The 15,981-nt window shown below is 38.2% G+C and overlaps 1 protein-coding gene and 1 long non-coding RNA gene across 9 annotated transcripts in view; one reads left to right on the forward strand and one right to left on the reverse strand.

Annotated features, from left to right (window-relative positions):
* RBM6 (RNA binding motif protein 6) overlaps window positions 1–15,099 on the reverse strand; it is a 101,503-nt gene extending 86,404 nt beyond the window's left edge. For 3 of the 8 annotated variants that reach the window (XM_007499881.3, XM_007499879.3, XM_007499883.3), the window contains exons 1-4: window positions 14,962–15,099; window positions 7,581–7,688; window positions 3,072–4,386; window positions 1,857–1,946 (exon numbers count right to left, since the gene is read on the reverse strand). In XM_007499881.3, the coding sequence (XP_007499943.1) occupies window positions 1,857–1,946; window positions 3,072–4,386; window positions 7,581–7,624 (1,449 nt within the window). In that variant the 5' untranslated portion in view covers window positions 7,625–7,688; window positions 14,962–15,099. Of the gene's footprint in view, window positions 1–1,856; window positions 1,947–3,071; window positions 4,670–5,480; window positions 5,601–7,580; window positions 7,689–14,529; window positions 14,665–14,961 lie in introns of those variants that run through there. The other 5 variants (XM_056805040.1, XM_056805041.1, XM_056805042.1 and 2 more) reach the window with 5 other exon arrangements.
* On the forward strand, window positions 5,481–12,679 carry LOC107649683 (uncharacterized). The gene is made up of 3 exons (XR_001623732.2): window positions 5,481–5,617; window positions 9,223–9,349; window positions 12,603–12,679. It is a non-coding gene; the product is annotated as an uncharacterized LOC107649683 (long non-coding RNA).
* Window positions 15,100–15,981: the final 882 nt, after the last annotated feature.

The raw sequence follows: 15,981 nt of genomic DNA on the forward strand, positions 1-15,981 counted from the left end.
AGTCTGTCACCCCAAGTCGAATAAAAGAGAACTTTGAGGTGTTCAATTTTGAACTCACAAAAGAAGAAATGGATGCCATCCTGAGCCTGAATAGGAATTTTCGATTGGCTGAATTAGCTTTTTCTAAAAATCACAAAGACTATCCTTTCAACATTGAATACTGGAGTGGGTCTTGCCTAGACTTCTTGCCCTGCCTGTCTCAGCTGAGTGAAAAGACAGAAATCTTCATCTCTAGAAAACATTCTATAACTGCCCCAATCCCAGAAGGAGTTTTGTGATTACCCCAAAATGTGTAGTGGAGCAGCTTTGGTTGAGTGTCATTTGTTCTACCAGCACCACGGGTCAAACTTGCTATTTTCTGCAAAACCTCAAATATGATCTAAGTGACCGAAGATGGAATATTGAGGGATTCTAGAACACTGACTGATAAATTGCTAATGTCTTGTGCTACAGTACCGAAGTTTACCTTATCCAGTTAATTCAATGTGGAGAAATGTATTACTGCAAGTTAATGGTAAATGAAATAAAGAGGGTGCAATTTTATTGGGAAAAAAAAAGCTTGGCTCCAAAGAAGAGATATGAGAAGACAGTTCCCCCTACTCATCTATAGGAAGGAGGGGAAGAACCCCAGGTGTGGAACACTAAATAAAGTTTTTCAATGTATGGGTTTGATAAATCTTTTCCTTTTCTTCTTCTTTTCATTTTTTCTTCTTCTTAAAAATTCTTTGCTCTAAGTCTGAAATAGGGAAGGGGAAAATCTAATAATAAATTTAAAAATAAGTCATGTCATACAGGCAGCTTGTTCTGAGAGTACATAGTGCAAAATTCTACAGATGGGCAACATTAACACTTCAGTTATTTTTTTAAATGTGAATACTTTATACAGACATATATTTAAATACATGATACATAAATAATGGGAGGTACGGAGAGGAAAGAAGCAGTTGGTGGCACAGTGGATAAAGCACCAGGCCTGGCATCAAAAAAACCCAAGGTTCTAATCTGGCCTCAGACATTTACAAGCTGTATGAATTCTGGACAAGTCACTTAATCCTGTTTGTCTCAGTATCCTCATCTGTAAAATAAGCTGAAAAGAAATGGCAAACCACTCAGTATCTTTGCCAAGAAAACACCCAAAAGGGGGTCACAGAGTCAGACACAACTGAAAAGACTGAAAAACAAACAAATACAACTGGGAGGCAAGGCAATTAGCCTCCCATTTCCCATTTCAAAGTGGAAAAAACAAAAACAAAAACACCGACTCTGGGGTCAGAGAAGGTCTAGGTTAAAATCCCATGTCTCTAAACTTGACATATCCAAAACTGAATTCCTCCAAAACCCTCTCCTCTTCCTTATTTCCCTATTATTGTAGAAAATATCATACTCTTTCCAGGTACCCAGGCTCAAAATTCAGTGTCATCCTCAACTCCTCATCTACCTCACTCCATATATCCAATCAGTTGCTATTAATTCTACCTTCATAAACTCTCTCCTATATCCATCCCCTATTGCCACTACTCTGGCACCAGCCCTCATCACTTTATACCTAGATTCCTACAATAGCCTGCTGTTCGGTTTCCCTTCCTTCTCTCTCCCCACTCATCTGGAAAACTTATTTTTCCTAAAGCACATTTCTGATCATGTCACACAGACACATCCAACCCTTCAATAAATAAATTTCAATGGTTCTCTTATTACCTCCAAGATCAAACATGAAATTCCCTACCTTTTAAAGCCCTTCATAACCTCACTCCTTCCTCTCTTTCCAGTCTTCCTATAACTTATTCCCTTCCATGTACTCTACCATCCAGTGACATCCGAGTAGCATTTACTTTTACAAATTAACATATACTCACATCTTCTTTTGTGGCATTTTCAGGCACCCCTCCTAGTCGAATAAGCCTGCTAGGCTTCTCCTCAGTTGGGCCAGTCCTATAATCCTGGTCCTTAAATACAGAATGAAAATAATTTCAATTACAAAAAATCTGGCAAGCAGACACAAAATAAAAGTGTCATAACAGATATTTAGAAGATTAAAGACAAAAGGCCTCCTCATCATACAGATGAGTTATTCTGTATCAGAACATAAGAAGCAATTACAATAGTCCCAGATAAATCAGATTTCAAATTATTAGATTACATAAATGCTAGAACAAACATCTAATAAAGTCACTCACTCACTGAGGAAGTCTAGTTAAAAGAGGAATTTTATAAATAAATGCCCTAATAACCATTCCTATTATGTGAAGGAAATTATTGAGGGGACCTTGATCATGAGGATAGAATTTAAGTTCTGGTGCCCCCTGGGGTCAGTGGGAAAGCCAGCAATTAAGGTAGGGGACAAGGTAGGGCAAATGTCCCCTGAGAGCCCCTACTGAAGGAGGAAAGGCAACAGTTGGCCCACAAGCATGAGGTGTAAAAGTGAGTGGGCTAGGAGAAAGTTAGAAAAACTGAGGTGGGAGCTGATTTCAGGGTCTGACTTAATAGAGCTAGAGACAGCTGAGTTGAGTTGCTACTGCAACAAGAATATATAGGCCTTAGCCAGCCAAATGAAGAATCAATCCTAATCAGGTTAATCTTTCCTCTAGGAAAACATATCTATAGCTCTTCTCTCTCTCACCTCTCACCTCATTTTATTAATAAACGTTTAAAATTCTGGCCAGACCCTTTATATTCCTAACACTGTAATGAAAAGAATGTTTTTGGCTAAACTTTCTTCTTTTCCTGAATGGTCAACTTTGGAAAACGAAAGAATTATCTAGATGTCAATAACAGTCATACTAGATTTCTAACATAAAATTAAAAGAACTGCCATATTATCAAATCTGAACCATAGAAACTAGCTTACAATTATAATGGAATAACTGAACTTAGGGTCTGTAGACCTGTACTTTTCCTAAGATGCATATTACACAAATGTTTCTAATGGTTTAAAACCATTTTTGGTGGGGTTTTTTTGAGAGGATATAGACAGGTAGCCTAAGGCCATTCTCTCAAAATACTACTAGTCTCCTCTCTTTTGTAGGATAACAATAACACTAATTGCACCAAAATGCACTCCATTCACATACCTGAAGGTCCTGACGGGAATCTTTGACAATTTTTCCCTCTGGGAAAGATTTGCTATGACTATAATCAAACATCTGGTTCCCAGGAACCCGATGATCCACATCACGGTACTCCATGTTTCTATAATCAGTATCTTGGCGGCCAAGGAAATCCAGACCCACTTCTTCTTTAAATACAAGACCAGAATCTGATCGTTGTTCACCTCCAGAAAGTGGCTGTTTGTTGGCAAAGATTTGAGGTGTTTTGTCTTGGTCCTGAAGAGGGCGCTGATTGTTCCGAAAGTCTAAAGGAGACTCATTTTCAAGGCCCAAACCATGAGAGTCTCCTTCTCTTGCTCTTGTCTCTGAATGCTGAAACTCCCCCTTCTGGATGCCAAAAGGAGGTCTTTCTGTTCCTGCAAGCTCATGGGTGGATTCTTCTCTCTTGTTCACATTTATGCCAGATCGTTCTCTATCTTGTGTAGAGGGCTGAATGAAATCCAAAATATTTGGATCCATAGGGGGCATCTCCCTATCTGTAAATTCCATATGGGGAGCCATCTCTCTGCCCCTAAAATCCTGATCAGTCCTAGATCGATGTCTACCTCTGAAATCTGAAGGTGGTGTATCCCTGTCTCTAAAGTCTAGATCAGCAGTGCCTGAGCTCCTACCCCTGAAGTCCATTTGTGATCCATCCTTTCCCCTAAAGTCTAAATCTGGCATATCCCTATTTCTAAAATCTGAATGGGACTGATCTCTGCCCCTGAAATCCAAATCAGATATATCTCTGCCCCGAAAATCTGAGTGGGACCCATCCCGGCCTCTAAAATCTAAATCATATGTACCCCGGCCCCTGAAATCAGGAGGAGGCCCATCTCTACCCCTAAAATCAACAGCATGTGCTTCCCTATCTCGATAGTTCATATGGGATGCTTCTCTACCTCGATAATCCATAGAAGTACCATCCCCACCTCTATAATCCATAGGTGGTCCTTCCCTATCTCGAAAATCTCCAGGGTGTATCTCTCTACCTCTGAAATCCAACTGCTGAGAATCTCTGTTCTGGAAATCAGAAGGGAAATCCCCCCCCATGAAATCACGTCCGGGTCCCTCCCCAACTCGATAGTCAGCATGTGGTCCATCTCTAGCTCCATAGCTGAAAGAATGATCCTCTACATTTGCAAAGGGAGGATTGGGAGGCCCCGTATGCCCCTGGAAATCAAAGGGAAGTGAATCTCTGCCAGGAAAGTTGCCAGAGTGTCTTTCTTGAGCATGACTCTTAAGGGGAGGAGGATAATCCCTGTTCCACCCGGGAGCAAACCTTTCTTCTTGGCTCCCACTGTAGAAACAAAGACAGTGTTATTCATATTGTCCAGAGTTTGCAATCTACACACCAGCATATTCTTCTCTAATCACAGCACATTCTTCCGTAAACCAAAAAAAAAAAATTTTTTTTTTTTGCAGAGTTCTGTAACAATGTCCTAGATTTGCAGAAAACAGCAATGTTTTGATATTTTAAGACGAAGTGGTGGAGTAAACTTTTATGCTCCCATTTCAGGATACGAGGGAAGTCAACACAACGTTTTCAACATGACTGCTGCAGAAAAAGCTTTCACCCAGGCCTGCAACAGGGAAAATCCGCAATACCAGATAAGCTAGCAATGGTGACATGCTATATAATTTTCCATTTCCTACAGCCAGGGAAGCTAGAATTCCAAGGCCAACATGATGACTCATATATATCAGAGGCTTTTTATTTAAGGTAGGTTTTGTCAGTGGTCTACTTCTCATGGCTACATGTCAATTCTGAGTATGCCCTAAATCACCATAAAGCATTCATAGGTACTCCAAGTTACATTCCTTTATATCAAATTCCATCTATACATTTATTTTGTTGTAATGAAATTTGTTAAAAATGAATATGATGCTAAAAAGCATTCCCAGTTTGTAGGACTTGAGATGAAACTCAGCTGAACTTAAGCTTTTCAAACCTATCCTACTTTTTCCCCCTAACCTATGATCTGAGAATAGAGTAATTTTGGCAAATGAAAAAGCGAGGAAAGCTGAAAGGTAATTGCTATATGGCAGAACACAAGTCTTAAGTTCTCAAGCACAACTCAGTACGCCTCATCCCACTACAATGCAAAACAACCAATGAATTCTTTAAATTATGTAGTACAAGAAAAAAACACTAATTAAAAACTTATCAAAACAATACTGTTTCCAAGCCATTCATTACAACAAAAAAGGTGAGTTCTAAAGAACTATCCTTTGTGATGGTACCGTTATGGAACTTTCTCCTTTGTGATGGTACCGTTATGGAACTTTCGCTTGCTTTAACCTGAAAATTAGAACAGTAAATCCAAATGCAACAACTGTTGGGGTAAATACACTGACTACTCACAGCTTCTATTAATATTCTACTTAACTTACATCAGATCTTTATGGTTTACCATAAAAAGAGCCACTTTAAATCTGAGAGGATTGGAGTGGTAAATTCCTGTGTCCTGAGCACATAAGGACTTTCATCTTCCCTACTGTCTAAACAAGTTGCTTAGGGGACTGAAAAGGTAAGTGACTTGCTCTGGGTCATAGAACCATTATGTGTCAGACAGGCAGGTCAGAGTCACATCGTCCCAATAACTTGAAGTCAGTTCTATATCCACTCCCTCACACTTCCTCTAATTGATGTATTAATTACACTGAAGCAAATAAAATACACATCTTATTTCCTGAAATGTACTAGGTGTTCTTTCTAGAAAAATTAATCCAATAATAGGAATTCAATGTAAACTAAATATTAATGCTTCATTCTAGTCCAGTTTCAATACTTACTAGTACTGTGACTGTAAGCAAGTCATTTAAACACTAAATGAGCCTCAGTTTCCTCATCTACTAAATTAAAATTTAAGTCAGTTAACATGAGGTAAAGAAAAATGACTAGGCTATATTTTACAAAGACAGGGAAGGTGCTGGACAATGCAGCATAAACATACTCAATAACTTTGAATAGTAACTAATCTACCTTAATTAAGCAGTTTATTTGGGAAATAATCCAACTTGCTCTCGCAATGATCTACAAGTATAAAAATGTCAAAATATAAGACTATGAAAACAACCAAATTTTTTTTTTAAGTTAAAGCTACGAGGCCCTTTGATCCAAAATTGGCTTAACTGAAAGCAAATGGGGAAAAAAAAACTTACACCACCTTCATCTTAAAGGTCACTTCCTGTGAGATCCATATAATTCGGTCTAGTACTTAACATTTACTGAATTCATCTCATTGAGTACTGGACAGAAGATAAGAGTTATATAGGGTTTTTGTTTGAGATCAGGAATAGGAATTATAAACTCTTAAAGGGCAGGCACATATTCAGCCTATGCTATTAAACATCTAGCAAAGTACTAGGCACAGAGGGATCTTTTAATAAATATTTCTTAGGTATAAGTACAATTGGCTCTTATTTGAAGCTTGGAAAGGAGCTTTTCTACCATAACTTATTAAATGATAAACATATATTACTAATCCTAAAAAGGATCAGAGAATCATATGAATTTTTTAAAATTTCAGAACAATGGGAAGTCTAAGTAGTAATAATACTGTTTCCAATAATATTATACTGATGGAGAAGGGGGAAAAAAGATTTTGAATATCCTGTTAACTTACTGGGAAAAAAATAATCATCTAATAGCCAATTCTCTCATTCAGTGTGGTGTAGGAAAAAGGTCATAATTTGAATTAGAAGGCCCAATATTTAATTGCTTTATGTCAATGAGCAATCCACTTAAACCTTATACAAACTTCAGTTTCCTTATTAAATGGGAATAATAATTATACTAGCAAGTTTATTTATTTGTGAGTTATTATCTTGTTTCCTATTATTTAGTGATTCCTAAAACTAGGAGTAATAGGATTGTAGTAAGATAATTTCACCAGTAAGTTTTCCCCAGATTTTCAAATTTGCAATGTAAAAAGGCATAAAGTATTTTTTCAAAGAACTTTACGAGAGCACATGATCTTATGTAATGATGATCTTATATAAAAAATGATATTTTATAAATGAGGTATTATCTCCCTGAAAAAGCACATAGCAGATAAGAGTTCAAAATACAGAGAACATATTGGGAGGAAAAAATTTAATAGATTTTTACAGCTATATAATCATTTTAGAAGGAATTTGACATTTAAAATGTATTCCTAGTTAAATTCAATAGTCTGGGAGTAGAAAATGATACTTATGTTCCTCCCCAAAGAAAACATCTAATTAAATTTGTGAGAAGCCCAAATTTAAGACTATACTTGTATAGTGAGAAATCTCGAATTATAAGAATGGACATAAACATCTAAATAATTCTCTTATTAATTCAACAGTCTGATAATAGTATATCACAAGATGTAGAAGAGTTAAGTTTATCAGTAAATTTGGCAATGGGAGAGCAAATGTAAACTTTTTACTGTACATCTTTCACATAGCATCTAAAAATATACACATTGAGACTAGATTCTTGATTATAAACTTTAAATTACATACCGGAAAGGGCCTGTCCTATTAGCAGGTCGAGGGTCCCCCCACATTTCTTCCTGTGTTGGGAGGGCCCCAATAAATGGATTTTTTTAAACCAAATGCTGGTAATAGTACCTAAACAAACAAAAACAGAGCAATTAGCACAATAAAACCTGGAATTCCCTTTAAGAGCTGTTTCATTTATAAAGCCACTTTAAGAAGAGCCCTTGTGTGAGAACCAACTTAACATATTACTTTATACCATGAAAAACAATAATCTCATTTTAAAAAGTTCATCCAATAATTCAAGGACATTAATTCCCTAATATTTAATAAGAATGTTTTCTGAACTTTCCTTAATATTAATATATTTATTAAGCATTTACACATCAAGCAAAATTCCAAAATAAACAGTCTTAGGAACGTACTTCAAAAACCTTAAAAATGCTATATAAATGCTGGCTACCATTATTGCCATTTTTTTAGGAGACCAAACCAGATCATATCCAAGGGAAATGTATTGCTCCTTATAGTACCTGAACTAATAAGGGATTTAATTTTGCTTGTCAACTGACCAATTCAGTCAATGCAGTCAGACAAATTAACAATTAATTAAAGTAAAGAGATAAAGAAAGCCATCTTCCTTTCCTTCACCTGAATGGAGGAAGAAATTGAAATTACTAAAGAAATAGAAGAGGAGAGAAACAATCCCATTTCTTTATCACATATAAGGCAATACAGTACTAGAGAAAGGGTTTTCTCCTCCACTAAAGGGTAAACAAACAGTAAGTAGACAAACTTTGAAGTACTAGGAAACTTAAAAGAACCTAGAAATTCACAAGTGTTACATGTCTGAGCTCTAGAGATACTTATAAAAAAAATTAAGTTAAAGGGTTTCCTACTTCCTCCAAACTCTCTTTTCTCCATACACCTCTAGAACTTCAGCTAGTTCAGGTCTCTTACACTGCATCTTTTTTTTTCCCCCAAGAAAACATGATTATTTCTGAGTTTCTGCAGCTACCAATATAGCAGGTAACAACTGCATGGAAAGCTAAAAGGTGCAAAAGCAGAACAACAAAGTTATGTTTTTATTCATCTTGCTTCCTAGTACAGGGTCACTTCTTATCCTTTAATTCTATGCAAATGTACCTCTCTCAACTATACCCTTCCTTAGTTTTCATGTCTTTTTTTTCTTTTTTGTGATCCTTGAAGTCTCCCTCTGCAAACCAGAAAAATACTCCAAGAAAAAAATTCCTTTGTCTTACTTTTACAATTTCATTTCCAAGGCCTCTGGGAATAAATTCTGAGACATTTTAGATAGGCTAGAGAAATGAAGCATGCCTCGGAACCCAACGGGAGCAAACGCTGGCAGAGGACCTAACAGGGTTTCTCATTCTGACATAACAATGCTTTAGAAAAAAATTTCAAAACTTATGTCAAAACTTTCCCAGTCAAATCCCTTACTGTCATAACCAACCCATTATTTTTTTCCAGTTCAAAAAAATAGACTTTTGTTTCAAGAAGCTTGGAATCATTAAGGGGACCATGAAATTTCCCAAAGTCAAAGCAGCCTGCTCTTCACTGATAAGTGAACAAAAGCTATTCCTCTTTCTCTTAGCTGTATGAATGGTTAGGCTGAATTCTTTTCTGTGACTATTCATTTTATTAGGTGACTTCAAAATGTTTTTGGCCTTTATCACAATCAAGACACTATCTTTGCCAACAAGAATACCTGCAGAACTTCACCATCTACAAGAATCTCTCTGCCATTTAGACTTCGCTAGAACATTGTAAAGGTACATCTCCCCTATTTTATAGCTTACTTGATATTAATAATCAGTTGTCAAAGTTCCACCCATTAGATCATTTAAGGACCCCTGTATGATTCTGACCCATACTTCTTTGGAAAAAAGCTTTTTCAAGGCAGCATTTTCCCTACCAAATCAAAAGATATTTTGCAATCAAAAACAAGAAATATGATAGGATTTTACATTCTCTGTATCTTTCTTTCCATTTTTTGTCAATAAATAGAATTCTTTTCTCCCTAAATAGGCAGCTGCAAACTAATTAAGGGCTGTCATAAATGGTAATCACTGCTACCATGAGCCTTCAACTCAAGGTTTACTATGCCCATTTTTCCTACTGGCATCACCCCCTCCAATAGGATTCTTCACCTTTCCCTTATCTCATCTGTGGCATCAGATTATAATTAACAAGGCATACTGAAAGACTCCTGCAGCAATGGGGAGTTGGGTATCGTCTATTCCCAGAGCTGAAAAAATGCATTCTAAACTTGGACTTAGAGAGAATATAACTTTCTATATAAACAATGTTGAAAATAGGAAGAGTTCTTAGAGTAGTACTATTAGGGCAAAGTCGCAGTTCAGCTGTATTAGGAGTCAAATTTTTATGCACTGGTTAAGAAATTTAAGTTAATTTAATTTAAGCCTTTATTAAGGTTATTTTTTTGAGAAAATGTGTTCCAAGTTCCAAACTAACCCACAAATGCACTTGTAGAATATGACCGATTGTTAAGTCTGGGAAAATCTGTATTTCTCCTGGGAGAGGTGATAAAATATTCATTGAATATTTTAAAATCATAGGATAATAGGATCATAGATTTATAATTGGAAGAGACTTCAGAAGCCATCAAAGCTAACTCTCATTTTACTAATGAGAAAACGGAGGCTGAAAGGTTAAATGACTTTACCCAGAATCAGAGTCAGTATCTGAGCTGGAATCTGAACTCAGATGTTCCTGATTCCAAGTCCAGTACTTGTGCCATTCCTACACATAGAAATAAATCAGAATGAGCAAAATACATACCCCTTGAAAGTATGGCAATCTAGTAATTTTTAAAATCACACAAATGAGAAAGATAAAATGTTCTCCTGAATCAAAGAAAATATAGGCTTATGGGCTAGTTTCAAATGACCAAATAGAAAACTTCTGAAAAAGCAATCCATTGTGACAATTAAAATTGAACCAAATATTGTTTAAAGACTAAGCTCCCTTTATAAAGGCATTCTACTATACCACTATCTATTTAATTTATTTTAAGAATGAGAGTCAAGTATTCCTTGATTACTTTTCACTGGTTGTATGTTCTTTTTAAGGCATAATTATACTTTACCTTCAACATGTATTTTCATAAACAATCTTTTAAGTCTTTAAAATCTAAAATTAATTTTTAGCAGAAGCTTTAATTAGCAAAGAAAATTAAAATGTTTAAAAGGTAACAAAAACACTATTTTTATGGCTCCATTAATCTGACTCATCTTTTGAAAAGTTAAATACGCAGCTATTACCAGAGTTGGGATGATTTCATAAATACATGAATGATAGGGAAAGGGAAACATCTTTTCTTTAAAGACTGATTGGTAAATGTTTCCATCAGTACCAAAGTTACCTGCTACATGTTAGTATTAGCTTGTACCATACAAAGTTACACAAAATCTTGTACCTCACAATCAATGTGGTGTCCTTGAGAGGAAGCATGGCAGAGAATATAGGGCACTGGAGTCTAGAAAACCTGGGTTCACATATCAGCTTAGATACTCCTTGAGTGACCTGGGAAGACAAGTCATTTCACCTTTTTTTTTTCTTTATCTGTGAAATGAAGGAGTTGGCCTTGGCCTTGGCCTCCAAGATCCCTTCCTCCAGCCTCTAGCCTTTGATCCTTTGAACAATACTAGCTGTCTAATCCTGAGTAGTAATTTAACCTCTCTCCAATTTACTTTCCTCCTCAGTACAATGACATGAATAAACCTCTAAATCACAACTCATGTGGTTGTTTTAAAAATGGAATGACACTTTGTACAATTTAAAGAACATTCCTAACTGGGATGCTCCCAAGGTATAGGATCTTTATTCTCCCATTGTTTAAATGTCGTCTCTATGAAGATGACTCCCAAATCTACATATCAAATCCCAGTTTCTCACCTGAACTTCAGTACCACATCACCACTGCCTAACCATTAGATATTTCAAATTGGATGTCCTATAGATAAACAGGTCCAAAACTGACCTACTTTCTTCTCCTTTTCCAAATGTCTCTATTTCTGTTAAAGGTCCTTCCAGACTCCCAGGTTCCATTATCTACACCATCCCTCACCACATAGCTATTATCAGTTTCCAGATCTTACTATTTCTACCTGTACAACATCTCTCACATTGAGCCCCTTCTCTCCACTCACAAAGCTACCGCTTTGGTTTAAACATTTATCACCTCTTGCCTAATAAGTCTTGGTCTTCCTATTTCTGCTTATTCCAGGCCATTCTACACACTGCCTCAAAATTGGCTCACCCTGAATGCAGATGTAATTATAGCATTTCCCTATGCAAATTCCAATGGCCACCCATTGCCACTAGGATCAAATATAATTTTCAAGTTTAGTTTTTTAATACTTCATCATCTGGCTCTAGTCCATCCAATCCCCTTGCATGCTGGCCATCACTCTATTCCTTAAACACAATACTCCCATCTTCAAGCTTTTGCAATGTCTGTACACCATGCCTAGAAGGCACTCCTTTCTCATCTGTCTCACAATGCCTTTCTTCTTTCAAGCTGAGCTCACTCTACACATAACCTTTTTTGATCCCCCCTAACTGCTAGTATCTTACCCTCCCTCCCAAACTAGCTTATATGTAATTATTAGATATGATGTATTTATTCTTTGCATATTTGTGGGTGTTTATATATACATATATAGATATGTATCCATACACACTCATATATGTTGTTTCTCCCATTGGAATGTAAGCTTTTAAGTAGGGATTATTTTATTCTTTGCATTTGTAGTCACAGGGCCTAGAACAGTGCCTGGCATACAGCAAGTATTTAATAAATGCCTGAGTAATAACTGAGTTATTACTATGAGTTTAAGACAAATATTTACTGCATACCAATTTGTATTCTAAACTAAACTAAACTAAATGGAATCTAAAGCATAAAATCATTATACAATTTTTACTTCCATAACAAACACAAAGACATTCACTGCAATCTACCACAAAATGAACTTATCTTTGTTCTTTATATTTTCACAGGTTTTCAAGTGAATTTTATTCTCCATTTACAAATTAAACTGAGAGGTGAAAAAACCTGAATAAACTTATTAAACCTTTCTGGGACAGTTTCCTCATCTATAATACAAGGTAGTTGGACTAAAATGAACTGAAGTTCCTTCCAGTTCTAAAATGATTCTAAATTTAATCAACAAAATATGGGGAGTTCAGAACTAAGGTTCACTGAAAGGCCTAATTTTCTTCCATTCCACTTGTCTCCTAAGCAAAGGACACTTTTTCTGATCTCTCTTGTCCCTTGACACATTCTTGTTTAACTTCTAATCCACCATCTGTTCAACAACTGCAGTATAACACTCTAAGATCCTAAACTCAAGAATAGGGGGAAGTTAACAAACAGAACCCTACCCCCAATCACTAGGAATTTTCATTTTGTGTTAAGATACCCACCTAACAGAGTGAACCCATTTGCCAACAACCCTATCTGATGTCACAGACATCTAATGCCAGTCCTTTACTTGGACCACTAAGCATTACTATCTAAACCTTCAGTTCCAATTACCATGTCTTGATTGTATTAAAATCAAATCATCCAAATTAGTATTATTGCACAAAAAGAAGAAAATAAGAAATTCAAGCACACTAGTTTAAAAGTGAACCCATGATATCATGTACTTAAAAAGTGCCCTGCTTGGGGCAGCCAAGTGGCTCTTGACAGAGATCCAGCCTTGAAGACATTAAGTCCTAGGCTCAAATCTGGCCTCAGATAATTCCTAGCTGTCTTAACACCTGGGCAAGTCACTTAATCCCCATTGCTTAGGCCTTACCACTCTTCTACCTTGGAACCAATACTCAGGATTTTTTCTAAACTCTCACCTTCCATCTTAGAATCAGAAGAGTGGTAAGGACTAAGCAACGTGAGGTAAGTGAGGTAAGTGATTTGTCCGGGTGTCACACAGCTAGAAAGTATCTCAGGCCAGATATGAACCCAGGACCTCCTGTCTCTAGGTCTAGTTTTCTATCCCCTAAGCCACCTAGCTGTCCCCACTAATACTTAGTATTAATTCTAGACAGGTAAAAAAATTCTTTTAAAGTCTCCTGCTCTCATCATTTGGGCCCTAGAACTCTACATCTGACAATTTCCCCAAAATTTGCAATATAATCCACAAAGAGCGCAAAAGTTTTAATTTAGAATTATAAGTCACTACTCCTATCTATCAGTTTCCTTCATCTGCAAAAATGGAAGGTTTGGACCAGATGATGGCTAAAGTACCTTACAGATCTAACTCTATGAGTTTATTAGGTTATGAACCTATGCTTTTCTTATTCTGGAAAAACACACTTCCAGAACAGGGACTTAAAATACAAAATTAACTGACGAGACGCTGACACTTCCAACTACAAATAGTGCAAAATTCCATTAAAACCCTTCTCCAAATGATACCGAACTCTAAAAACAAACTAACAACACCAAAAAGAAAAAAGAAAGAAGGAAAATGATGGGATCTGCCAAAATGATCTCTAGGGTTCAGTAGGGCTCTAACATTCTGTGGATAAATGTGCCTTCTCATTTTTAACCAAAAACGGGACAAAGAAACTAGGCGCTGGATGCCAACACATGCTGAATCTCCCCTAACTCACAGAAAGGAAACCCTGGAGTGCTGGGGCCAGGTGGGCAGGCAGTTTACCAGTCAGGGAACAATGCTAACAGAAGGAAATTATCATAGGAGAGCTAAGATCTCCCCTCCCCACATCTTAGTAAAGTTAAAGACAGAGAGAGATGTGATTAGCCCCGAAAGGAGGCCCCAGAAATCGGGATTCTCCTTTCTGGGCCCGGCCCCCTTTCTTTAGAGGAGTTTGAAATTCCCCATTAACTCCCCTAAAGCTAGCGTATCCTCCTAACGGGGCCGCACCATAGGCAGAAAGCAGTCGTCAGAGACCTCAGACCCACCAGCCCCAGATTTTCCACGACCAAGGACTGAAGGCGACGGCACTCCCCACCGGCTCAAACTCGGCTTCCCAGAAGGCCAGGACCGGCCGCGGCCCGTGCCCGGGGCAAACTAGGCCGGTAACCTCGCCTCCTCGCGCAGCAGAAGGGCCCGAGGCAGCAGCGACTACGGCAACTACGTCGCCTGCCTTTGGCTACAGCCACTGGGGAGAGGTGGGCCAGGAAGCTGCTCTGGCGGCCTGGTTCAACTCCTGAGCAAGTCGACCCTGCCAGTGCGCACGGGCCTCTCCAGGTCAGCCGACCCGGCAGTCGAGGAGGGGGCAGTGGCCAGGACGCCTCCCAGCAAAGGGACCTTCAGTGGCCGGGGATCGACGGAGGCCAACGCCGAGTATTCCATCATGACCAGATTCAGTTCCGCTGGCCAAGATCCCTTACCTGAGACAGCGACAGCTACACCGTCGCCGCCTCCTCAATCGCCCCCGTCACCGACCCAGCGTTAAGGAGACCGGAACTTCCTCTCAAACCCCTCCTCGGCCTCTAGGCCAAGCCTCCACAAAGGAACACCCCACCCCCAACCCTCCTCCGACGCCAAAGCCCACTGGGAACTGTAGGCTACCGTGAGGCTTCCTGGACTACGATTCCCAGGGAGCACCGCGCAAGGAAGCGGTCCTCAGCGAGAGATGAGGGACGGCTCTAAGGATAGATGGAACGCGGAGACAACCAATAAGAAGCCTGCTGAGACTGTGGCTCACAAGATGGCGCTCAATACCTGACTGCCAATACCTGTCGTGAAGCTTACTGGGATTTGTAGTTTTGTGACTACTGTCCCGAGTGCCTACCTCAAATTTAAAAGCTCCGGCCCGGCAAAATAGAGCCGAGCACAAGAAAGCTGTCTTGGAATAGATAATGCTGTGTACTAGAACAAGATCATGAAGGGTCATAAGAATTTAGCATTGGTTCCCCTTCTGCTGGCCTCAGTTTATCTCCTGGACCTTTTATGTATATGAAACAAAGATCTCTCATCTGATAGGAGGTCCACTCAATTCAGTGCAAATTAATAAATATGTATTAAGCACTTCCTGGAGGTTGAGCCACCCCCACCCACTGGAGATACAAAGGTCCAAACAGCATTTAATCAACAAGCACTCTGACATGATATGCAATATGCTAAATGCTGAAAAAACAAAGAAAATGGGAGAGCAGGTCCCGCCATCAAGAAGCTTTCATACTAGCTGAGAACACCAGAATTTAAAAAGCATCTACTCTGTTCCCAAGTATCCTAAACTCTCATTCAGTCTGACAAGGGATGGAGGGGAGGATCACTTTAAGATCTGGATTAATCCACCAACAAGGTAAAAATTAGTCAATTAGTTTATAGCATAGCTAGAGAGAGAGAGAGAGAGAGAGAGAGAGAGAGAGAGAGATCGAGATCTTGGGTTTAAATTTGGTTTCATT

This window comes from Monodelphis domestica, chromosome 7, assembly GCF_027887165.1.
Source record: "Monodelphis domestica isolate mMonDom1 chromosome 7, mMonDom1.pri, whole genome shotgun sequence".
In the NCBI taxonomy this organism is placed as follows: domain Eukaryota; kingdom Metazoa; phylum Chordata; class Mammalia; order Didelphimorphia; family Didelphidae; genus Monodelphis; species Monodelphis domestica.